The 25923-nt window shown below is 43.5% G+C and overlaps 2 protein-coding genes across 2 annotated transcripts in view; one reads left to right on the top strand and one right to left on the bottom strand.

The window, feature by feature from the left end:
• The window catches only part of WNT5B (Wnt family member 5B), an 88098-nt gene that overhangs the window by 22205 nt on the left and 39970 nt on the right, over positions 1-25923 (bottom strand). The gene's annotated exons all lie outside the window — the stretch shown is intronic.
• FBXL14 (F-box and leucine rich repeat protein 14) lies at positions 17000-19780 on the top strand. The gene has a single exon (XM_067536193.1). The coding sequence runs from the start codon at positions 17704-17706 to the stop codon at positions 18904-18906; it is 1203 nt and encodes a 400-aa protein (XP_067392294.1). The 5' UTR covers positions 17000-17703; the 3' UTR covers positions 18907-19780.

Here is a 25923-nt window from a genome sequence, read left to right as displayed (position 1 = left end):
AGTGGGGCCAAATATGGATTGACCTAATTTTAGGCATCCTAGTTTGAACATTGTAGTCTTATTTATTCAAATACGATCCATCAAAGGCCCATCACCACTTTTCTATTATTGGTGCATTTGCATGAGGGACGTTGCGTGATTGCAACTGGAAGAGGGGTGTCCATGAGATAATCTGCTGAGATTTGACACATACTATGAAAAAGTTGAACCTTGACCCAGGTGACATTGAAATCAGACCTGACAAATCAGAAGAGCTGACAAGCCGTACAATCATCTGATCCTCACTTTTTACTTGGGGGGGATCCCCAAGTATGACACTTTATCAAGTGTTGTCAACAAAGCACTGAAAGAAGTTTTAAGTCTCTTTCTGCTGCAACTTGCGTGATCATCATTCCTGCTTCTTCCGCCATCATTCCTCCTCCAGACTGGGAAAGACTAGACACACATTCCTCCCTTTACAATCAGAGCCCCTTTCAAGCTCCTGTTTACTCTCACCACTTGACTCTGGAGCAATTCCTTTTTCTAATTGCTCACACTGTCCAATGCATTTAGGAACATTTACTGCTGTCTAAATGGATCCTTCCTCCCAGTATGAGCATGAGCTCACTTATTCGTCAGGAAAAAGGGGAGCTCTGGTTTCCATTGTCTGGCAGGAGTACTACTTCACGTACCCATAAGGAGTGCTCTAGGTTCTGCATCTGTAGAGAGAATTCCTAGGTCCGGTTAAGAGAGACAACGCAGGTGGCCCTAGAGTCATAGTACAGAAAAGGCTCCAGCAGCCAGACTTATTTTTACCACCATTTTAGCTAAGGTCTCAAGAGCCTTGTCCAAACTATTGCTACCATCTATTCAGCTGAACTGATGCTAGAACTAGTGGAGATTTTTTTTTAAAGTTTCCCAAGGTCGAAGGGTCTTCACCAGCCAGAATTTTAAATCACTTTTTATTCCACTGCCTTGTGCACTTTTCATCCAACCCTGCTGAAGCTGAACTCTTCAGTTAACTGAACAGTTATTACTGAACTTCCTTTATAAATCTTTCGAAAGCTAAGTGTTTGTTTGGTCTTTTATTTAATTATTATTAACTAAACAGTGAGCAGAGCATCATTTCAGCTCCAGCTAGGGTTTTACCAAGGAGTTGTACAAAATCTCCTGAAAATATCCCCAGACACAGATCCTCCATGTCTGGTTGTCTTGTCCTGGCGTTCCCTGCCTTGTTAAATTGCTTCTCCACACAATCTCTCCATTTCCAGAGAAAGGGGCTATTATTATTGCCAGACTCGTCTAGCTCACACTGCTTCTTGTCTCCTTTGGTACTTGCGCACAGTACTTTATCTTTTGAAGTGCTCGTGTGCTACCTTTTTCTGCACCTCAGCACTTGTCAGCCCGACTTCCACATCCAGACTTCCTTTCCTTGTTACCTTGTTGCTGCTTTAACCTTCTGCTTTTCCATACTTCCTTTGGTCAGTTTTATTTAGCATCACTGTCACTAAGGTCAGATACAGTGCAGAAAATGCCAAGATATACCTGCTATTCTCAGCAGACCCTGTGACAGCCGTGCACAACCAGGAAAGGAGAATGGAGGGGAATAGTGAGAAAACAGGTTTGTTAAAAGCAATCAAAAAAGGACCAGATAGTAGGCTGTACCAGCCATGTTGAAGCCAGAGAAGCTGGACGATAATGAAGCAGTCATAAAAATCACTTAACACTTACATAACACCTTCTGCCCAGACCTCAAAGTATTTAAAAAGGTAGGTACATCTTTTTCTACAAATGGGGAAACTGAAGCACAGAGAGGCTAAGTGACTTGCCCAAGGTCACACAGCAAGTCAGGATTAGACTCAGTAGCCTGTTCCTAAGTTTCTGACCCTGCTTGGGACCTGCCCAGTCTCCTGCTTAAGTTAAAGCAGCTTCAGGGCTGCTAACTGTAATGTTCTCTAGAGCTGCCCACTACCTGAGACTAGCCAGAGCTAAGAGGAGTCTGGCCATGCTCTCTGTGTCAGGGGCTGGGGAGGGGAGACAGCACAGAATCATTCTGGCAGCTGTACACCATCCTGGGATCCCCTCATGGTCGAGGTATTCCCCAGAGAATGAGGCTCCTGGTCACCTAATTCTCAACTCTGTGCTCAGTCTTCTAGACCACTGTTGTATGTTGGGTCCAGAGGACCTGAATCAGAAACACTGTCTGGATGCGTGCGAGCTGGATGGGGCACGTTTTGCCCACACTTTGGACTTTGTTATTCCTCTTGCTGTGAGAAATCCTTGGTTTCTGGGAGAGCAGCATGTCTAGTTTCAATATGGACTGACAAGCTTCTTAGTTTCATCTACTTAAATAAATACATCATTTAAGATTGCAAATCACTAATAAAATGTGTACGCACAGTCTAAAAAATTACTGAACACATACATTTTAAAAGGCAAAATGTTATCATCTGATGGCTCTTTGGTGATTTATTTGACTTAAATTTGGTGTCACAATCTAATTTCCAAATCATAGAAACCATCATCTCAATTTGAACTAATTAACCCCTCTTCCGAGGGCTTCAGAAGTCCCTCTCACCCAGTAGGAGATACCTCAAGTCAGGCTTGAAACATAAGATAGGATAGGGTCGGGGAAGTATTCACTGCTGCTGTTGCCCAATGCTATATGTGTTCTGTGCAGAAAAGATTCCAGTCTTCAAGGCAATATATCTTGCCCTTTCATGAGTGCTAAATTTATATTTAAATTAAATTTAAATATTTAAAGGGAAAACACATTACCTTAGAAAGAAAGCAAAAGGGTGGGAAATATTTTCTTTTTTTTACTTGCCTGCCAAAACCTGAGTTCAGAGCTGATATTTCACCTGCAACAGTTGATGATATCATCAAACCCTCAAGCAGTGTAAGGAATGCAGCTCTCTGCTCTGCTAGAGGGTTAGTGATGGCCACAATATTTGCAAGAGAACACAGAAATGTAAACTCGGATTTTGGCAGGTAACAAGCATAACAGTCCCCATTTAAGATTAAGCTAGATATTAGGGCAAGTTCTTAACAGTAGGAACAATTGGGCAGTGAAATAACTTCCTAAGGTGATACATCTTCTCTGCAGAGATTCAAGAACAGGTCAGACAAGAGGAACATGCTGGATGGCCTTCAAGTGCTGTTTTCTGACCTGGATCCGGTAAGGCGCTGTGCACACCATTGGGAGGTACTCAGCACCTTTAACTTCCACTGAAGTCAATAGGTGCTGAGGGCATTGAACACATCCCAGAATCTCATCGAACTGCACCCCATGTTTCTGTTAACATATTTCAACTGAGTTTTGTTCCATAATTTATACTAAGTACATAATATAGCAAAGAGTGTACAGAACACAAAGTATAGAGTTATGCTGTTATTATATGGCTTCAAGCTCCCATTACTGAACAACCTAGGGAAACACTCAGAAGCTCAAAACAAAAAGTTACTATCTGTAAGTGTCAGTCAGAGGAATCAGTTGTCTCCCATTTGTTTCTTTCACTAAAACAACTACCAGCAATTCCTGATACATGACTAGAAATACTAATAACCTTGAAAAATATTAAGCCAAAAAAAGTTTTAATTTTAATTTTAATTAATTAAATGTAATTTAATTTTTTTAAGTAATCGCTCTCTCTTTCCCTTAAAATCTTTAGAAATAGTTCCATAAACTCCCTGTAATAAAATAATAATAATAATAGTCAGCTCTTCTATAGAAGGAGACAACTTAAGCTAAATCAGTATGGGACAGTCTTATAAGAGGTCTACATACAAACTTGCACTGAAATAACCAAATCAGTTTTAATTCATACCATTAGTTATTTCTGTCCAAGTCAACATGTGGACATTCTTATTTCAGAGCAAAAATATCCTATTTAGAGCTTACAAAATTGAAATAGGACACTTTTGTTCCACAATCAGAATGTCCATACATAGATTTGTACCAAAATGACTCAAAGTGTGAATTAAAACTGAAGTTATTTTGGTGCAAATTTATGTGTAGACAAACCCTTAAATTGAAATAAGAATAATTGGATTGCACACAATTGGGTTGCACTGATTTAATTCAATCAGTTTCTAAATGGATGTATTTAAATCAGTATATTTTTGTCATGCAGACAAGGCCTAACATTAAGGCGTAAGGGCATGGTTACAGAAACCTGAAGTTACTCTCACAAAAAAGGCACCTCTGCACACAAGTACCTGCTTTTCACATGTAAGGTTTTTGCAGGGGCAAATGGTACAACCTTCTCTGAAAATCAGGCCCTACATTTCTGTTGTTCAAGACACAGAGAAAATGATAATTCAGAACTAAATTTAAAAAATTACTAAAAATGTCAGTGCATTTTTCCCCATAGTTCTTCCTTCTCAATGCCTTTCAGATCCAGTTTGCTCAGTTTTCTAGTCAAAAGAGATATTTTTAACTGCCAGAGCTGTAAATACCCTCAGAAGCTCAATATCTAGTTATCCTCTTTCTACTTATCCCATCAGCATGAGGTGTAAACTGCCAGCTTTGCTGATGTTGCAGGAACCAGAATAGGATGCAGCTCACGCTCTCCACTGGTGCATTGGATCTGCAGGGCTAAGAGGAATGAAAACTTGTTTTATGTCAGTGAACTCAGCAGATATGATGAAGTTTTGGCAGAACAGCTTATCTAACCATAGTGACACTTTAATAATGTAGTTCTGCCCTTAATTCCCCACTTGCCGCCAGAGTCTTAAAAGACCTCAGCTCCTGTTTAGGCAGACAGATTTTCAAAACAGCTCTGCACATTGGGGAACTGAGCAATTTTAAAAATCAGGCAATAATTGCCATAACAGGAGCTGCCAGGTATGGAACACTTTGGAAAATATAGCCAAAGTGGAGAACTGAACTGTTTGAACTGAAAACCTGACCTTGCCTGTGGATGCTGAGCGCTTGAAAATCTGAACCATAGTACCTACATTTTGCAACCCCTAAATACTGATCTAAAATACCTGCAATTCTTGCACTATATGCAGTGATGTTGGATAAGGATGCCTTGTTTAGATTTCTATTATTGTGTTGGTCCAAAATGGATCTTGGTTATTTTCACACCTCAGATGCTGCCACATTGTCATGCTCACGCTTGGGGAAGCAAACAAAGTGTTACTGAGTAACTCTTATTCACAATTAAATGGAAATGTGTGTTTTGGCTGTATAATGATATAATTAGACTTCCTAGTTTGTGACACACATACTGTGCTGGCATTCTCAGCAAGGAGATACAAGGCAAGAGCTTCAGCTTGTGTAAATTATCATAGCTCTACTGAACATGCTGATTTATACTAACTGAGGATCTGACCTCGTATGTCTAGTGGTAAGAGCAGGGTCCTTTCAGTCAACACCTTAGATTTTATTCCTAGCACTTCTGCTGATATGCTGTGAGATTTTGGGACACACTAGTTCATAGAAACTCTGATTCGGTTTCCCCATCTGCCAAATGGAGATACCTATTTTAACAGTGGTTTACCAATAGTTTGTAAAGTGTATTAAGATCCTTATATGAAAGAAATCATATAAATGCAATTTATTATTTAATAATAATAATTCCCCATTCAGAATTATGTCTAGACAGAAAATTATCAGACGCAAAAGATTAATTTGTGAGAAAGAATTTTTTCCAGAAACTTAATATAATTGTTTACTATGACCTTTAAATTAGAGGAAAAGCAAACACACCACAAAAATTTAGTGGGTAACAACTCAAATAAGGATTCATCATAAAAAAGATCAAATCTTGGAAGACAGTTATTTCATAACATCATGCAAAAGGTCATTGACAATATTAAAGATTTCTTTCATGATTATCTTCTCAGTTAATGAAATATTAAATATGATGGACGGAGAGGGACAGGGGAAATTCTATGGGTGGAATGAATATTCATCTGGAATGCAAACGGGCTCTGTTGACCAAATAAAGATTAATGGTCTTCCATTAGAATAAATGGTACTCCCATGGAAAGTGTGCTTGAGGCAGGAGGAAAGTGGAGGCGGGGTCATTTGTTGGCAGGGGGAGGGGAAGATGCATGTTGTTGTGTAGGAGGGTTGTATTTCATAATGCACGTGTGTGTACATGTGGTTTTGTGTGCCAGCGACTCCATAAGCCTGTGTCTATGGGTGGATGAGTTTGTGCTTGCGTATTGTTCCGGAGAATACAAGAACTCCTATGTAGGATATATGCTCTTATATTACTACAGCTAGTGGAGATTTTTCTTCCCTATGTTTTTAGAATGGAAAGTCCTTCAGTCTCTTTCTGATGCTACTGGTGTGTGGTTCAGCTGGCAAGCATGTTGCACCCACAGATTCATTACATGGGAAGCAGTGTACTTATTGGTTAGAGCGAGAGACTGGCAGTCAAGAGCCGTAGGTTCTATTGCCAATGGCATTGTCTTGTTCTTTGACCTTGGATCAGTCAGTTAGCTTCTTTGTGTCTCATTTTCCCAACAATACTTATCAAGCTTTGTAAACATTTTTAGGTCTTTGGGATTGGGAGATAGCATTGTATAAGTGCACAGCACTAACATAGTTATTTATTATTACATGGAAATATTTGAGACAATATTTGTGGCAATATGTGTTCGCGACCATCTTCTAGGGAAACAGATGTGGGATGTGATTGAGAATATATTTGTGTGTTGCACATAATAATGATATATTTTCACTTACATGGTGCTCCTTCCAGGCAGCTCTCTGGACATTTAACAAAATGTAACTAAAACCACATAGTCTTAAAAATAAAGAGAGAGACAGCGCGTTTCATGCAAAGGTTAAACAAAAAAATCTGTTTAATATCACTTTGGGGATTAGAAGGGTTAGGGTAAAACAAATATCCAGAACAAAGTCTGAGCAGTTACTTCAGGGAAAGCATATGTATGAGTGTGTGCCTGCACATCTGCATATTCAATATGTCTTGCTGGGAAAATAGGAAGCTGGACATTTTCTGTGTGGGGATTAGATGGAAGAATGTAACCCAGTCGAAGTAAAATACACTGTTTGGTTGCCAACTGACTTGCTACGATGCCATTGCTCTCTAGGTTCCATTGCAACAGGGCTGGGGCTTGACCTTGTGGTTAAAACATTGGATGGGGAACTATGCGGCTGCCAGAGACTCAGTGTGTGACTTTTGGAAAGTCACTTACACCCAGATCTTCAAAAGGTATTTAAGATCCGAACTCATACTCATTTCAGTAGGAGTTAGGTGCCTCAATACCTTTGAGGATCTAGGCCTTCGGCTCAAACGTTCAAAAATATCTAGTGATTTCAAGTGCCTCAGGCCTGATTTTTAGAGTTGCTGGAGACCCAAAACTCGAATTGAAATCAACCTGCATGTGCTCTACATTTCTCAAAATCAGACAAACTCTCTGTGCCTCATTTTCACCATAGGTAAAACAAGGGATAATACTGAGCTGATTAGCCAGGAGTACAGTGAGGCTTGAAGCCCTAATGGTTGTAATGCACTCTGAAATGCTCAGATGAAAGGTGCTTTAGACATGTAAAGGATTATTATTCATCTCATGTTCCCATTGTCATTCCACAAATATTTTCACAAGTTTCAGTGTGTTTAGAGAGTTTGATTGTGTTTTCTGCCTCAGGGTATTAAGAAATAATCTTAATAGTAGTTGAGAAGATTCATTGCTTCCAGGAAGACCAGGATGAACATAGACTAGGGAGTGCTGGCAATATGGCACTGCTGCTAATAAGGGTAGGAAGAAACAGAAGAGCTCATGGGTAGAAGTGTGGAAAGAAAGCTGCTTTTCCACACAAATGAGTCATTTTGCAGGCAAAGAAACTGAACTCAAACAAATGTTTCTAACCTGCCCTTCTCTTTACACACACATTTTGGGAATTGGATATAATGGGAATTGAAGGAAGCTCTGCTCTCACTATACATGACAATGACTTGTACTGTGAAAAACATGACCTAACATAAAATGAATGTATTGTAGACAGAAGAGTATTTTGCATTTAGGAATAAAACGGGAAATTATTTGAAGTACTCTTATAGAACACAAATTTGGTGTTATACCCATTTACATAACCATCTGCCCCCACATACACCTACATCTTCAAACAGCATGTTTAAGACTTCTGATGCACAAAGATAGACAGCATGCTTCAGGATATTCTGCAGTTCAAATGCAAGCATTAAGGTTGATCAAGGTACCACAGAATGGAAGCATCAGGGAATGAAGTTTCTGGATGGCACTCCTCTCTGTTGCAGAGCCTCTCAGGAAATGCAGTGATGAATTTCTGATAGCCTGGCAGATTTGACGCCAGAAGCCTCTGGACTAACCGTTGCTTTTCTGAACAAGGTGTCAAACCACGCTTCCCCTAGCCAATGCTAATATAAACCCTGTAGTCAGTTTAAGACAATATTTTGTATATTTTACTTGGAGTTTGCATTTGCTCTTCCTTCACACTGGGCTCGAATTGTGACTGATTTTCACAGCAAGTTCCCAGAGTATCACTGCCCTACTTTTCAGCTTTCCTCTGAGACATGGTTTGGAGCCAATATTTATTGGGCAGGAGACATAAGTTCATGAAATTCTACTTAACTGCCAATTTTAGAATGTGATTTACTATTGAGAAATGTACTGATGGCTCTCTTCCAGAGAGGGGGTAGTAGTGAAAATTAACAACTGCTTGTAGTCCAGGGATAGGAAAATACCACACATTAAAATCCCTAGGGCAAAATATATTCCTTCCATGGGGAAGCCTTGCTCTTGTTAATGCAAGGATGTGTGAATTACACCTTCCTGTACCGGTGTGGTCCCATGTGCCCCAGGCAGGTTTGACTTAGGGAAAGGCGGATATTGGTATTAGTGCATGCACTCCCTTGAGGTTTCTGCCAGAAACTTTAAGTTTTACTGATAGCCAGGCCAGCCACACCCTCAATTCAGCTGGTACTGCCCAACATTAGGACTGTACTGGCTGCAGGCAAGCCTTCTGTTAGAGGAGAGTTGGGGAACACTTTGCTTCTCCACAACCCCCTCCTCAGACGTCTTGCCATTACAGGTGACCAGGGGCGTGACTGGGGATTTGCACTGGCCTGGGATGACTCTACTGGAGTTACACCAGAGATGGGCTTGGCCCTTTAGTGTATCATTCTGAACTGGGGGCCATAGCAGCTCATTTCAAGAGGGGCAGATTTCATGATCATGTAATGACCTATTCATTGTGTTATATGTCTCCATCCAATGACTGGTCCACAGAAGAAAGAAATCTGCAGCTACAACTATAGGAGCTATTCTTTTAGCAATGGAGGTCTTGGATTCAATCCCCTTTGATGACCCATGAAGATGAGTACTACATGAATATTCTGTTCACTCTTCAAGCCATTGCCATTAATAATTATTGCATCAGCCACTTTCCCCCTTCTTTCTCTCTTTTTGGTACCAAAAATGAAAGAAAGATACAGACTCAACCCTATGGTGATTGTTACTACAATGAATCAGAAGTGTTGCAGTTTGGGATTTCATACTCCACTTTAGCACCTTCCTTCTAAGAAATTCAAGGCACTTTACAAATGTTAACATATTAAGTTTCATAAGACCCCTTTTACACATGGGGGAAATGACCCCCAGGAAGCGAGCAACTTGCATATGACCATGGTCCAAGTCTCGTAAAGCCCAGTCCCTTGCTCTAAACATTAGACCAGTGGTTCTCAACCAGGTGTACACGTACCCCTGAGGGTACGCAGAGGTCTTTCAGGGGGTACATCAACTCATCTAGATATTTGCCTAGTTTTACAACAGGTTACATAAAAAGCACTAGCGAAGTCAGTGCAAACTAAAATTTCATACAGACAATGACTTGTTTATACTGCTCTATATATTAATCACTGAAATGTAAGTACAGTATTTATAGTTTAATTGACTTATTTTATAATTATATGGTAAATTTTTTTATGTCTGATTTGGTAAATAAGTTTTTAAGTGAGGTGAAACTTGGGGGTATGCAAGACAAATCAGACTCCTGAAAGGGGTACAGTAGTCTGGAAAGATTGAGAGCCATTGGGCTAGACCATCCTGTCACGCAGCAGCAGACAAGAAACGCATATCCTGTGTACCATGACATTTAATTGTAATTTCCTGGATCATATATTTTTCTTCATCACACAGTCCTGTCTTTTTATTTATAGGTGGTTTGATCCCTGTGTATTACTTCAGCATTAGTCACATATCAACATAGTGGTAAAGATTGGAATGTAACCCAGAACTCCTGGCTCTCAGTCCCGTGCATCACCACCAACAGATCAGACTCCCTCCTGAAAGCATTGTGGTGTTTTTTCGAGGTCACTCATTAACAACAAACTTTGTCCCCTACCCTCTTCAAAAAAGACCCAAATTTAAACCTGGTGTTTGTACTGAGATGTCAGGTCTTAATTTTGCCTCAAAACCTTATTGCACACTTTGCTCTGTGTGTTGAAGGCCCCATCAACACTGAAACAGGTGGATGATAAATGGCAAACCAGGATTACTTCATTCAGACAGACCTGAGAAAGTGTAATATAGAGAATATTAATTTTTAGCCCCTTAATATATCATTATCCAAAGGTTACACACACACACACAAAATGTAGGTTTTCTTTCATTAAGTCTTCAATGTGATCTCATATTTAGAACAAAGTTCTGCAAGGGAGGAGGAACATGATGTTTTAATCCCAGAAAAACCATTGTCTGATTCTATGTTTTTATTATAATAGCTGGCCAGGAAAAGGATCAAGTGTGATGATGCACAATGCAGATTCCAAAAGTAATCCACCCATTTGACAGACCCTGCTCTAACATACATACAGTACATAATCACCCCAGTTGCATTCAGGGGCACAGATCTCTATTAATCCTGGAGATCTCCGCCATGGAATCTTTTATTACAATACAGAGGTGTTTTCCAGGATCATTTCTAGAGATGAAAGGAAAGGAAAGGAACCCCCACTTTACCCAGCTGCAGCTGCTCCGCCACCTTACTAACTGCAGGAAAACTCTTCAGTAAGGGCAGGGGTCAACTTAGCCGCTGAAATGGAAGAGCAGCAAATAGTTTTAAGGAGACAACCTCCCGAAAATACCAGTGCCATGAAACCTCAGCACCTTCCCTTTGCCAGTTCATGTCAGGAATTGTAGCTAGAACAACTTTGGCTGTAACTGTCATAGTGTTAAAGGACCATTGTGGCCTAGTTTACTTGGGGAAATTACCTAAAAAATTTCAATTTAAAACTAGTTCAACTAAACCAACTTTAAAACCATGTGGAGCCATAGCATAGACTGGGCACCAGGTGACCTGACCAATTTTTAGTGAACCAGTTTCAAACCTGCTGAAAGGAGTTCTGAAACTGGTTGGCTAAGGACATTTCAGGCCACCTGGAGTATGCTACAATTCCAGCCAGTTTTAAATCTGTTTTACCTGAATCGTTTTTCAAGCTGATTAAAACTGAGGGAAATTGCAGCAGTGTCCCAAACTGAGAAAAAAAAATATCCATGGAGGAAAAAAATCTCAAGAGATTGAAAAGTCAACATCAACCAACCACAGAAACTCAGCTAAAGAATAGTACCATCATACAACCCAGAGAGCAGGATGGGAGTGATCTGCAGCCCTTCCACATGGGGTAAGGGGTTCAGGATTGGGTAGAGATTTTTTTTAAGTGGGAGGGGAAGAGGATGATGGTAAATAAAGGCTGGGATTTTCAAAGGGGTCTAAGGGACTTAAGTCCCAAATTCCTACTGAATTTCAATTGAATTTGACCTCCTAATTCCCTTACACTCTTTTGAAAATCCCAGACTCAATGAGTTTTTGTGTGTGTCTCTCTCTCTCACACACACACTTCTGCAGGTTTCTCTGCTGTTCTGGGGAAAGCTGCTATCCCCTTTGAGTTGGAATGCTGGCAAGCACAACAGCTGGGGCTCAGTGACTGAAGGGAACCGGGAAGGAGAAATGGAGTGTTAGAAGAGACGCAAGGGAGATGGAAACATCCTCATTATAGGGAGAGGGGTCAGAGGGAATGGAGTTTATCCAAAAGCTAGTTTATGGGCTCAATTAGGGTCAGCTAGATGGGGTGGGGAATACACGCCTTAGGAGCCAGATTAGGGTTCAATGGGAGCAACAGGGAGCAAAAGGAAGAAAAGTGTTAGAAGGATATTATTGCTTTAATAGCTGCCAATAGTTTAATAGTGCCGTCATTCCCCTGGAATCATAGCAGCCACCCCCCAACTCACCACTGGCAAGAGAGCTAGTATCAACCAGGAAATTTCTGTAGCTAAAGTCAAGCTGGATTTTTCCATTTCCCTGGTTAGAGCTCTAGGACTTGCAGTGAAAGGGGGGAAAGAGCACAGGGATATGTAGTAGGACAGGTTTCCATCCATCAGTAAGGGATTAAAGAGCTCCTCTGGGCACAATCAGCCCCAACCTGGCATACCTGTGAGGCCTGTCAAATCTGGAGAGGGACAGTTCTTTAGAAAGGAGGATCCAAGCCCCATGCAGGATGGCACTCAGAGGGAAGCACAGCCATAGCTCCCTAGTCCCAAAGAATATGGGCTGCTTCTCGGAAAGCTGCTAAAAAGCATCTGCCACCTGGACCCTGTAAAGATGCAGAGGGACCTTCTTCCCTGTGTCTCCCTTCTGTTTGGAACCCAGTGTGCCCAGCGTAGGTCCTTTTGGACACAAGGGAATGAGGGCCCTTCACAGAGACTACTGACCTCTTACCTCGCGGGAAACTGCTGGGGAAGCTCAGATTGTTTTGCAGGCTGCAGTATTATTTGGTTTGCCTTTATCATTTTTTTGGACTGCTTGATGCATAATAAAGGGTTGTTTCCATCTCCCTGAGACTTATGGCTGGAGAATCATGCTCTGCACCTTAAACTGGCTCTACAGAGACACCTGAAGCCAGAGAAAGGTATCTCTGAGGAGAGGCACCCCCTGGGGATGGCCTAAGGGTATAACCTATGACAGGATCTTTATTCACTCTCTTTACTAAATGCTTCATTTGAATCATGCCTGAAGGAGAGAGAGAAGATTATACTATGAATTAAGAGGCAAGGGAAACAAATAGGGACAGGCTGGGACAAGAACTGCAGAAAAATGCATGGATATCATGAGCACACGTGATATAGGATACAGAATACATGATGGTGCAGTTTTTTTCAGCATGAATTGCTCACAAGTGCTGAAGCCACAAGTCAGTTATGCAGATCATTCTGAACAACTGCCAATAAAAACGGTCCACCCAGCACTGAACAGCAGTGTAATTTGGGGGGAGGGGGAGAGAATGAAACATTTATCCGACAAATCCTTTCAAAAGGAGATAGTGGCTGTTTGGAGTTGTTCAATGGTTTGGAATGTTAAAAATAGTTCCAGGGGATAGATCAGCAATCAGAGTGCCTATGAGGCTTTTGAAAATGCAGTTTATCAGGAGATGGTGCTAGCTATCTATGTGATAAAAACACTTGTACCACATGAGGTCAGGATAACATGGCATGAATGTCTTTATTTCGGCAACTATGGGTTAAACAGAGGAAACCATGTGATAAATTGCATTTGTGCATTTTGACCATTCCACCTACACAATGACTTTCTAAAACTCTGAGCAGATCCTAACGGCATCATTTAGATAAAATGAAAACCTACTACAAAAATGTTTTCCTTTTTTCCCCACCAAAACATGGTGGATTAGAGATTACATTTTACAACCAGTCCAAGGACTAGAATAAGTCAACTCTAGACTAGTGAGAGATGTAAAAGGTTTAATACCCTGTGAACAACCAGGATTTAAAGATTCCTGCTGCATGCCACGGGAGAAGGAAATTTCAGGCTCTCTAAGACTACGCATCATCTGTTTGTAGCCTTTGTTAGTCACAGATGGCATGTTTTAAAATCATGATACTCCAATACCAGATAGAAATATTGTTTCAAGTAATTTTTTAGGCCTTAAATGGTTATTTTTTTCTACCACTCTAATTTGTAAGGTAGAAGGATTGAAATATAGTAATTAAAATACATAAAAACATTTATAGGGTAGTTTTTCTGTAACAAGTGTGACATATACAGAATACACTATAGTATAAAGGTATAAAAGTTACATGGGCATTCATTCAGGATGACACATAACTCATTGCAGCTTTGCCAATTATGAGTAATGCAACTACCCCATCATTCTGCCAATGCCAGCTTTATATCACACCATCCCATGTTCTGTTTCTCTCATCTTTTGCCCAATGTGGATAGAACTCAATCCTGCGGACATCTCATGCAAGTTGTTCCACTGACTTTAATAAAACAATTATCATAAATAAGGGTTGCATGTTTGGGCTCATATAGTGTATAGCATGAGGTGCACTTGGAATGATTAATGAGTCAGGACTTCCATTACAATCCTATTTTCACTTGCTCCTAACATTATATAAAATCTCTCTTTTTGGCTGAGATTTGCTATGATTGGTCTAAAGAGAAAAGTAGATGTTATCTATTTAGAGTAAAATCTATTCACCTAGAATATTTTATTATTAGGGAAAGGGTAAAAAAATACTCTTTCCTGTGTAAAAGAGATAAAACTTAAGGTCCCGATCCTGCGGTCAGATCCTAACAGCTATCCCCACAAGAAGCCTATCTGACTTCACTGGGGCTGTTAGTGTCCCCCCAGAATGAGCAGATTGCAGAATGAGGGCCTAACATTTTTTCTCCTACCTAAAAAACACAAAAGTGGTTGAACTTTACAAGTTTAGACCCCAAACATGCAGTAAGATCTGCTATGACAGACCCAAATGGCCATGCAGAACCCCATTCAAGTTAATACAGGGACTCAAGTAAGTGAATAAGAATGCAGGATCAGGACCCATATATTTCCTGGTGGTTATTAATCACCAAGAGCTAGTTTCCTGGGAAATATGTAGAAAGAATCCCAACAAACATTATATACATTATTTTTAAAAGAGGCTTAGCACATGTGCAATACAAAATGTCCTCTAAATTTAGAGCTAACATGCCATCAATGAACTATAGAACAATGTATAATTCATAATATCAACAGGAGTGTGGGTGTTATGCAGCTATTTCATTGTGGAGATTCACAGTTATTTAAGATTTTGACCAGGCAAGCCTGGAACTGCACAAATCAAGAGAGAGATTAGCCTTTTAATCTCCCCTTTTTCCTAAAACAAAAAGTTCCAAGGGAAACAGATATAAAACTATAACATTCAATTTATGGCTGTGAACACTTAAGTCAGGAAATGCATCAGTGACGGTTCTCATAGTAATCTTAACTCATGAGACTGTACCTTTTCTATGCTAGGTGAAAGAATGATTCAATAGTGATTTCCCCAGAATCAGTATTGAGAACAGTTTAAAGTCCTTTTCTACACTGGAGACACTGACAAAACTATTAAAACTGGTGTTATCAGTTCAGCCAGGTTCCTGGGAGCTGTAGTATAGCCTAGGCTCCAGTGACCAGACCACTTTTATTAGTGTTTTAGTTAAATGTGCTAAAAGTAAGTTACCAAAACAGTGTTAAAAATGAGCCCAGCCATGGGAACCTAGGTCTTCCCCAGGTTCACTTGAACCAGTGGAAATTTTGTTGTACTTTTCCAGTAGAAAAAGGCAATATTGTTTTCTGAAACTGTTTTGAAAAGTTTTATCTGGCCTATACTAGCACTTAAGCTGTTTTTAACATGTGTGCAGCTGCACCCAATGTTAACAGGTACAATATTTACTAATGCACAAAAGGCTGTTGAGACAGGGCAAATACAAGTCTCAAGCACTCTTTCTTGAAATGTCTTTTAAAACAGTTCTGCTTGCTCTACATTAGCACTTACACCACTTTCAATATTTGTTCACAAGCCCCGTTGCTGAAAATCATTTTCTGTCCTGTTAGCATGGAGCCAATGGACTAGGCCAGCCTTACTGTTTAATGTCACCTTGATATACAATTAACTTAATCTCTCAATTCACATATCCCTACAGAGTTTTATGGGAGATTAAGCCTAAATTAGGGTTAAAGGTTTTTTTTAAAGGCCACATTAGCCAGCACATCCTCAGGGTCCCCATGGAGGAGGGGGGGGCAAAAGGTACACTTTACTGGATCCCGGAGACCCTGGGGGGACTGGCCCGGGCTGCAACCCCCATTACCATGAGGAAAAAATTGAGGCTAAATTGTAGATCATGCCTAAGGATATTTATAGAAACTTATGTCCCTGTATCTATTGTCTAGATCTCGTGAGATTTGCAAACCTTGGAGATTTGGGACATGGGAGGGGGCCCCTGTTACAAGTTTGTACTGGGCCAGAAAAATGTATGGTTGGGCCCTGCACATCCCAGCAACTCTAGTGCAGACTGTATTTCAGCGGGTGCTTGCTGGTGGAGCTGAACCCGCCAGTTCCACGCCAGTTAAGACACAGGCTGCTCTGCTCTGTCTGCTCAAGGCTTGCTTTAGTTCACCCAAATGGAGACAAAGCCTTAGCCAGCAGGGCAGCTCGGGCCCTTCTGGCGGAGCTGAAATTCCCCAGACTTGTGGCTGGGGCGGGAAGCTGTGACCTTAACCTGCCAGCAGCTGGCAGCGATGAATGGCCGTGTTGGAGGGGGAGGTGTATGACATGCTGTCCCGCAGCGTGGGGAGTGGAGGGGGCTCCCCGGCGGCTCTGGAGACACTTGCGGAGGGCAGGGGGTTGGGGCCATGCTAAGGCAAGGGCAGCGCCGGGCTGCGCTGGTGACCGTGTCCGGGTCTCTCCCAGCCCGGGCCTCGGGCAGAGGCGACAAGCCCGAGGCAGGGCTCTGGAGAGGTGGGGGCTGCTGCCGGGCGGGGGAATGATCCCAGCGAGGGAGGAGGCACCAGATCGAGGCTGGCTGTGGGGGGAAGGGAATTCCCGGCCGGGAGTTCCCGGGAGGGGAGGGGGTCAGCGCGGGGGTGTCGGCGTGGCAGGGGTTAAGCCGGGAGCGCAGAAAATGGGCCGCGCTGTTTCCAGGGTGACGGCTCGGAGTGTTCCGGATCGTACCATTGCGCAAGAGGCCGGGGGGGGGGGGAAGAGAGGGTGGAAGAGGAGGAGGCTGCAGCCGTCGCCAGACCCAGCCTAGCGCCGCCTCCTCCCCCCCTCACCCGGCCTGAGCGCGGCGCCTGGGCCCAGCGGCGAGCGCAGCGCGGAGGAGCGGAGCAGGCGGGTCTCGGCGGCGGCGGCGCGGAGCCCGGGCCCGGAGCGGCGGGATCGGTATCGGCGGCGCGGCCCCTTCTCCCCCCGCGCGGGGCAGCGGGCGGCCCCGGGCTGCGGGGCAGGGAAAGCGGCTCGGAGACAAAGGAGGCGGCGGGGCTCGGAGCCGGCACCAGGGACCGATAGGAGCCTCGGGGAGCCCCCGCCCGGGGGAAGCGGCACAATGCGGCACGGGGCGGCCCGCCCGCACCGGCTGCAGCAGCGCGGAGGCCGCAGCGCGGCCCGCCCGGAGCGGGGATAGAGGCGGCGGCCGGAGCCCCAGAGCCGGGCCGGGCCCCTTCCGCAAGCAGCGTCCCCCGGGCCTGTCACACGGGGCGGCGATGTGAGGGCCCCGCAGCCGGCAGCAGCCACAGCCGAGCAGCGGGGACCCAGCGGAAGCGGCAGCCGGCTGGGCCAGCGGGAGCCGAGCAGCGGGGATCCGGCAGGAGCGGCGGCCCGCCGGGCCCGGAGGCGCAGAGCAGGGAGGACCCGGCGGGAGCGGCAGCCGGGCCCGGCTGTGCGATGGAGACGCACATCTCGTGCCTGTTCCCGGAGCTGCTGGCCATGATCTTTGGGTACCTGGAGGTGCGGGACAAGGGCCGCGCGGCGCAGGTGTGCACGGCCTGGCGAGACGCCGCCTACCACCGCTCCGTGTGGCGGGGGGTGGAGGCCAAGCTGCACCTGCGCCGCGCCAACCCTTCGCTCTTCCCCAGCCTGGCGGCGCGGGGCATCCGGCGGGTGCAGATCCTGTCGCTGCGGCGCAGCCTGAGCTACGTGATCCAGGGCATGGCGGAGATCGAGAGCCTCAACCTGAGCGGCTGCTACAACCTCACCGACAACGGGCTGGGCCACGCCTTCGTGGCGGAGATCGGCTCGCTGCGGGCGCTCAACCTGAGCCTGTGCAAGCAGATCACCGACAGCAGCCTGGGCCGCATCGCCCAGTACCTCAAGGGCCTCGAGGTGCTGGAGCTGGGCGGCTGCAGCAACATCACCAACACCGGCCTCCTGCTCATCGCCTGGGGCCTGCAGCGTCTCAAGAGCCTCAACTTGCGCTCCTGCCGCCACCTTTCTGACGTGGGCATTGGGCACCTGGCGGGCATGACCCGCAGCGCAGCTGAGGGCTGCCTGGGCCTGGAGCAGCTCACATTGCAGGACTGTCAGAAGCTCAGCGACCTCTCGCTAAAGCACCTGGCCCGAGGGCTGGGCCGCCTCCGCCAGCTCAACCTCAGCTTCTGCGGGGGCATCTCGGACGCGGGACTGCTGCACCTGTCACACATGAGCAGCCTGCGCAGCCTCAACCTGCGCTCCTGTGACAACATCAGCGACACAGGCATCATGCATCTGGCCATGGGCAGCCTGCGCCTTTCCGGCCTGGATGTCTCCTTCTGTGACAAGGTGGGGGACCAGAGCCTAGCCTATATAGCACAGGGCCTGGATGGGCTGCGTTCCCTCTCCTTGTGCTCCTGCCACATCAGCGATGAGGGCATCAACCGTATGGTGCGCCAGATGCATGGGCTCCGCACCCTCAACATTGGCCAATGTGTCCGTATCACTGACAAGGGCCTGGAGCTCATTGCAGAGCACCTGAGCCAACTCACAGGCATTGATCTCTATGGCTGCACCCGCATCACGAAGCGGGGCTTGGAGCGCATCACCCAGCTGCCCTGCCTCAAGGTACTCAACCTTGGACTTTGGCAAATGACTGAGAGTGAGAAGGTCAGGTGAGAGGAGGGGGCATTTGGAGACCTCCATCCCATCTGGAGGGACTCTCTGACTGACTGCTGCAATGGAGGGGGAGGGGAAGGGGGCAAACACACAGCCATGCTACCCACTCACTCCAGCACCAGAAGGAGGGAGGGATCAAGAGAGCACACCCCTATCCCTTCCATGCCACCTCCCCACCTCTGCAGTGGCTGGGGCAGGGGAGGGAAGAGAGAGAAGCCCTTTTCCTTCTAGGTCATCCCCAGCCCTCCACTGGGGATACTGTACTCCCTTTCTCATCCTTCTCTGCATTGGGGATAGAGGCCTCCCATTTTATGCACTGGGGCTGGAGATACCCCTTCCCTCTCCAACTCTGATTCTACACCCTCATGCACTAGGGATGGATGAAGAAAATCCCCTGTTCTTATTCACCTCCAATTCTGCTCAGTTTTGGGAAGAGAGACCTGTAAGAGGGTGGGATTGGAAATGGGAATAACCCTCTCCTTGCCCCCCAATAAAGCTTATTAATCACACTTTCCATAGCCATTGACCCCAGTCCTTCTGCACTGGGTACAAAAAGATAGCCCCATGTCATATCATTCCACTGCTTTTTTCCCCCTTCCCAACTGGGGATTGTGACAAATATAGCCCTTCCCAGCTATACATATTTCAGCTATTTCCAATCCCACCCCCATCTTCACTTCTACCCCCTTTTGCGCTGTGGCTGAATACAATCTCTCGCCACACCAGTGCTCCATGCATTGGATATAGAGATAGCTACATCGATTCCCTCTCCTCCTCTCCTGAGTTGAGTATGGGGACCTGATTCCTATGCATCCTGCACTGTGGTTGGAGAGAGAGCCTAAACCCTCCATTCTTTCCCTCATCTCCCTTAATTGGAGATGAAGACAGAGTGACTCCTAATACTTCTCCCTCTTCCTTGTACTGGGGATGAAGACACCATTTTTCTCCTTACCCCTTCTCTATTGGGAATGAAGACTCTTTAAATCTCCCCCCTGCAGTGGAGGGATGGAGTACCTTACCCACTCATCTTCCCTATAATTTTTCTCTCCTCCTCCCTGCTTCTCTTTCCTGGAAGTGGGGATAAAGACATATCCAGCCACATATTCATTTATCCTTTGGGCTGGAGGTGGAGACTAGGTCCTATCTTCCCAGGGGACTTAAGGAAGAATCTCCAGCTTCATTTTTGCTTTCATTTGAGATACTGTGACGTGATTTTATTTTGAAATGCATACAAAAAACTACTACTACAAAGCAGCCTCTTACCACCACCCTCCCCTTGCTTACATCCTGTAACTGATCCCAGTTTTTCTCATCCTTTTTCTACAGTATTCATTTTCTTCCATGGTTTTATTTTTAAAGACATTTGAAGTTGCTGTTCTTGTGGATTTTTAAGTACGTTTTTTCTGCTGAATATATTCTATATATATAAATATATATATAATGTCTGGCTACCTCGTTTTAATTTGTTACTTTTTTCTCAAAAGCCCTGGAATTCTTACAAGAAAGATTTTGAGACTGAAACATTTTTGTGCCTAGACTGGAAAGATGCCCCTTGGGTTTGTACTACTTTTTTTTTGGGTTGATTTATTTTTTTAGCTTTCCTTAATGTTCCCCACCTTCACATTCTGGCTGTGCCTCTCCCTCCCTCTCTATTGGGGCTTGGGGATCCAACTGTGCTTCTGTGTTTTTATTCTTCTAGCACAAACATGTGTAACATGTGAGAATCCATATACTAAGGATTGGGGTATTGAAATGTGTGAAATGCAAGTTCAATTTCTTTAAAAAAAAATCCAAATATTCCCCTCTCCCTTCCAAATCACCTACAAAAAAAGGTCACTGTGTGAGGCTTCCTGTTTGTAAGTGGGGAGAGGAGCAGAACAGGCCTACACAGCCTGAGGCTGCAATGTGAAGAGGAGAAGACTGAAATTCATCTGTCTTGCCTCTGTTCTGTCAGTAAAATGGAGCTGGTTCTTTAGATTTTTTTAAAATTATTTTAAAGAGGAAGAATAAGTGATGAATTTTTGAAGAAACAAATCTTGGCCTTTTTTCTTTACTGTTCTTTTTTTATTCAAAATCTCAAATCCTCCACAGTAACAGGCCAGACCATGGAGTTAAAGCAAACCCAGAAACCCCTATGGATTAATTGTACTGTTTGTGAATTTGTATAAAAAATAACAAAGATCCTCTTAAAACATTTTATATTCTTACAGTAAAAGGTTAAACTGATATTTATATAATAAAAGAGGAAATATGAAGTATGTTTTTGAAAAAAAAGCTGTATCTGTGTTGTCTTTGGTTTTTTAAAGGTAGGTATCTTGTCTCCTGGTTGTGAGAAACAGGGTGTGTAGCTTAGAGAGAGGTTTGGGCTGTGCTCGTCTCAGTGAGTGACTTGGTCTGAGTAAAAGGAAATGGAGAGTCTGGTTACCCATGCAGGATGTTGGGTAACATCATAATTAAAAGTTTGCAAGAGAGCGTTGCTTCCTTTTGGAAGGACCAATATTGTCTATGAAAACAGCTAACTTGATCAGCAGTGTCTACAGATAAATTGAGTTAAAGTAGAGATTAATGGGGTGCCAGTTCATTTTGGGATTGGGCAAACTGCAACTGATAACATTTGTTATGAAGTGATTTAGGCTTAAAGTGATGTGTAGTAGATCAAAGACACAGCAATGTTCCTGTTTCATTTCAAAATCCATGAAAACTGGTTTTCTGCATTTTCCCCATACCCAAAACATTTTCCTGCAATATAAATCACATGAAATTGCAATCTTTTGCTAACACGTGATAACTTGAAAATGAGTCATTAGAAAACTGACGAGTGCTGTTTCACTTTTTCATTGTCCATTCTGAGATAAAAGTAAAGTAGTAGTAGGGGGAAAAATGGATTTTAAAAATTGTTCTAGTAATCTAAGATGTGCTTTGTACCATAGAAATCTTTCTTTTTAATGTATGACTTCTAACCTGACAGGGTCCCTTTTAGACTTCTACAATGTGAGGTTTTTATTGTTGTTTGAGATAGGGGCTTAAGCTGTTTATAGGGCATGAAACAAAGCTTTTTTTCCCCTCTAAGTACTGCAGCAAGGCTTTCTCTCTCCCCCCCCCCTTCTCTTTTTTTTTTTTAAGAGGGGTTGGGGCTCAAGAGAATGTGAAATGATGGAAGGAGCAAAGCCATTGTTCAGAAAAGTTAAAAGAGGAGCTGTCCTTGCTTGCTTGCTTGTTCAGTCATGCATACTGAATCTCGCCATGTGAGGGTCCCTATGGAAAGGAGGAGGGTGATTCTTCCCCTCTTTTTAACATTCCTCTCCAGGCCTGGCTGTATTTAAGCTGCTTTCCTCCATGCAGAGGAGGGAGGGGTGGGGGATGGTCTGGAGTTCCTGTACATTTGCATTTTAAGCACTTCTAGTGCTGTAGCAGGCTACTTTGTTTCATCCAAACTATTCTATCCTAGCAAGCTTCTCTCAAGTTACACCTAGGTAGATGAGCTGTCCACAATACAGCCCTAGCAAAAGGGTTATGGCTGCCTCGAGTTGTAATCTGTTCTGGCTGTCTAATTTATACATTTTGATGTAATTTTTGACAAACTATTCATAATGCCTTCTTTCATGCTGTAGACACCCCCCCGCTAAAAAAATCCACTTCCTGTTAGGAGGGCAGAATTTCACTGGGTTTCTCCTCTGCACCCCAGGGAGAAAAGCCAGCACCTAGACTACTGTAGAATTATTTTTGTAAAACTACCAAGCTTTCTGGTGAGAGTTCATCACAAAAACTGCATTGTTCTCTTTGGGGAAAGCCATCACAATTGGATCTAATACTCATCTTCCTTTCAACAAAAATTACAATAACTTCTTGACTGAAAAGAGGATGTGTGAACCCCATTAAACAATAAGAATTCCAGACCATGTTCCAGTTACCAGTAGATATTAAATATCTGATATAGCTAGCCATGGTCCTTGCAAGGGACAGTAAACTGTATTTCTCTCTGGCTAGGTCAGAGGCTTATTTACCTGATTCCAACGAAAATATAGACAGCAAGCTGTCGTATACAGATGATTTGTTTTCCCCATTCAATCACATGTTAACATTTGATAATATTTCACCTAAGGCAGACATCAACATTCCACATGCATGTATTTTGTGTGTGTTGTCCTCAAGTCATTCTAAAGTCAGGAACAGACCCTGCCTTTGAGGCAAAAATGATGTTTATAGCTTTATCTCACAAACAAACTAGGCAGACCAACATGGTATTTAAATAGAACCCAAAATCTTTAGGAAATTGTGCTGAAACCAGAGCTTCCCTGAAGTCCTGTGTTATTAAGAACAGCAGACATTGTTCCTCTTGAAATGGGTTACTGTCTCAGAAATGACAATGCTCTCTTGGTCCTAAACATAAGTCTTACTATTTGGAGTGGTCTGAGCTGGAGCAGTGTGTGTTTACTTGTAAGGAGATAGTCTCTAATAAAGGCTGATGCTAGTAAAGGGGGAGAGGAGACTAACCAATGACCAGTTACTCTCCTCAGTATATCATTCCCCAGTGTAACAGATAAACTAATATTTTTGTCTTCCAGTCACTCCTGAACTGATAGATGGGTCAGTGCAGAGTCCCCATCAAAAATGACTCAGTTGGAAGTAGAGGTAGAGAATAGTAAAAAATGCTATTTTGAAGTGACTTGGAAGTTATCCATTCATGTTATTCTAACCTTTACAATTGAAGTCAACAGAAAAATTCCAAGTAACTTCAGTCATTATTATTACTCATGTTTGTTACAGCAGTGCCTAAGGATCAACCAAGAATAAGGCACCCTTGTGCTAGGCGCTGTACAAACACTGCAGTACTGTCCCTGCCTTGAAGAACTTTCAATCTAAATAGACAAGACAGACAAAGGATGGGGGAAGGGATGAACACAGAGTCAACCATGTGATGACAGCAAAGGGCATGTTAGTTCCAGGGTCTGTCTGAGGGATTTTGGGTGGGTCTAGTTAAGAGGAGATAAGCTAAGTGGAAGGGTGATAGGGACAGAGGAGAAGAGGGCAAGTGGGGCAGATGCAGAGTGAAGCTGAGGCGAAGAGACCTTGAGGGAGCGGTAGGGTTGGTGTAAACAGCTACTCAGCACAGAGCAGAGAAAGTCCAGTTAAAACTCTAGAAAATTCCCAATGTCTGAAGGTCCTTGCTTTGGCTGCTTCTGCAGCTGCCCCTACTGGTTGGAATCTCTGGCTGATTACTCCCTGCAGTTTTTCCCCAAATTGGGGGGGAAGTACTATCTGCATTCTGGTGCCCCCAGACTAGGTGATGGAGGGGTTTCCTCCACACAATTGACTCAATGTGCACTCAGGGGAGGACTGGCCTTGATTGTGTCCCATTTTACTCCCTCTTCCCAATGCAATAATCCCTACTTTGGGTGCTTGTCGTACAGGAATAGACCCTTTGTTTCCCTGTCTATAAAATGAGGATAATTGCTTCACAGAGGTGTTGAGATTTTAATATAAATGGTTCTGCAATTTTAGGATGAAAAATGCTGTAAGTGCAAGGTACTACATATTTATATTACAACTCACTTTTGAACATGGTGATGGGTGGCAAGAGAAAGATTAAGGTGAGAAGTAGGTGGCCAAGTCATCTAAAAGAGTTTTTGGAATTGAAAACAGAAGTTAATGTAAGCTGCTACTAACAACTCAAAGGTATGTGTTCTGTTAAATCTGTAAGTCTCCCTACAAGCACAGTCTGGTTCAAGCAAAGTGGGCTTTTTTGTTTTCTCCCTCTCTTCTTCCATAAATCCACTTCTTTGGCCAGCAGCTCTTTAATATTGCTGTCTGTGGAGAAAAGATAATCGATAAACTGAAATGAATGGCCAAGGCTGTATTAGAAGACCCGTAAGGACATCTACTAGGCATTATGCCAACGCTCCTGGCATGATTGCATAATGCTCCCTGCCGTGTCCAGCCATAGCCTCTTTCCTGCTGAATTCCCAAACCCTAAGCAGCATGAAATAAAGAATGAGAGAGGGTTTTTCAGGCTTCTCTGCCAGAACTAAGATTCCTTCCACATTTGGCAGTGACAATAGTGCTTTTTCCCCTCTTTAATTAAATCTACCAACACATTAACTAAATGTCAATTCAACCGTAAGTAGCATTGCAATTTCAGACCAATCCAGATCTGACTTGCCTTTTCAAGGGAAAATGAACATGAAACAGGAATAATTGTGAAAAGTGGTTTCCTAAAGTTTGGAGTGAATTTATGAGTTTACGAAAGCAAGAGATTAATACTAGTGACAAGTCACAGGCTCTGAGCGGACACTAAGCTTCCACTCCAGCCACGCTTGTCCACCTTCTGAACACAGAACTTCACAGGGGAGGGTTCTGAGATTACAACAAAACTCCTTTCACTATCATCTAAATGAGGATTTGAACTGAAGTACTAAGAGGTATATGGCTACTGCATTAAAGCTACCATATTTCTCCTACTGAGAGTATTCACCAAAGATTAGATTTTTTTTTTTTAAATGTAACTCCTACCTGCCGAAAAAGCAACTTACTGGCTTGAGGACAGAGCTGTTCTGCTATAGAAACAAACATTCTGGCTACTAAAGAATCTGTAGTAGGTCAATTCTCTTTCCTCTTAATGATTCTAATTTCTCAGACAGAGTTACCCCATCTGTGACATGAAGATTAAATTATTTCTCCCTACCCCTTTTTTAAAAAAATTATCTCTTCTGTTTGAGGTTTGTTCTCTTTGCTTTAGTGCAAGGTGTCTTAAGTTTTACACCACCATGGGTACTTGAAGAAGCTTGCACCTCCTAACTTGTATGAGTGTACCTAAACATACTTTATCAGCAGTATACAACAAACTATTTACTTATCTGCCTTCAGGGATAAACTAAAATGACTTGCATTAAGTGGCAATAAAAGCCCACCCACTTTCTCCTTCTTTGACAGTTGCACTCTAAGCACCCCTGGTTTAGACAGACTAATCATGTACACTTTTCTAAATTCCCATCAAATGTACAAGAGCAGTTCTATAAG

This window comes from Emydura macquarii, unplaced genomic scaffold (assembly GCF_026122565.2).
Source record: "Emydura macquarii macquarii isolate MOO-44397 ecotype Brisbane River unplaced genomic scaffold, CSIRO-AGI_Emac_v2 contig_3530, whole genome shotgun sequence".
Classification (NCBI taxonomy): Eukaryota; Metazoa; Chordata; order Testudines; family Chelidae; genus Emydura; species Emydura macquarii.
Note: the sequence above shows the minus strand (reverse complement) of the source record. Positions and strands in the feature narration are given on the sequence as shown.

What these genes read in the sequence shown, in the direction of transcription:
- FBXL14 (XM_067536193.1), top strand. Translation starts at nt 17,704, where the DNA reads ATGGAGACGCACATCTCGTGCCTGTTCCCGGAGCTGCTGGCCATGATC.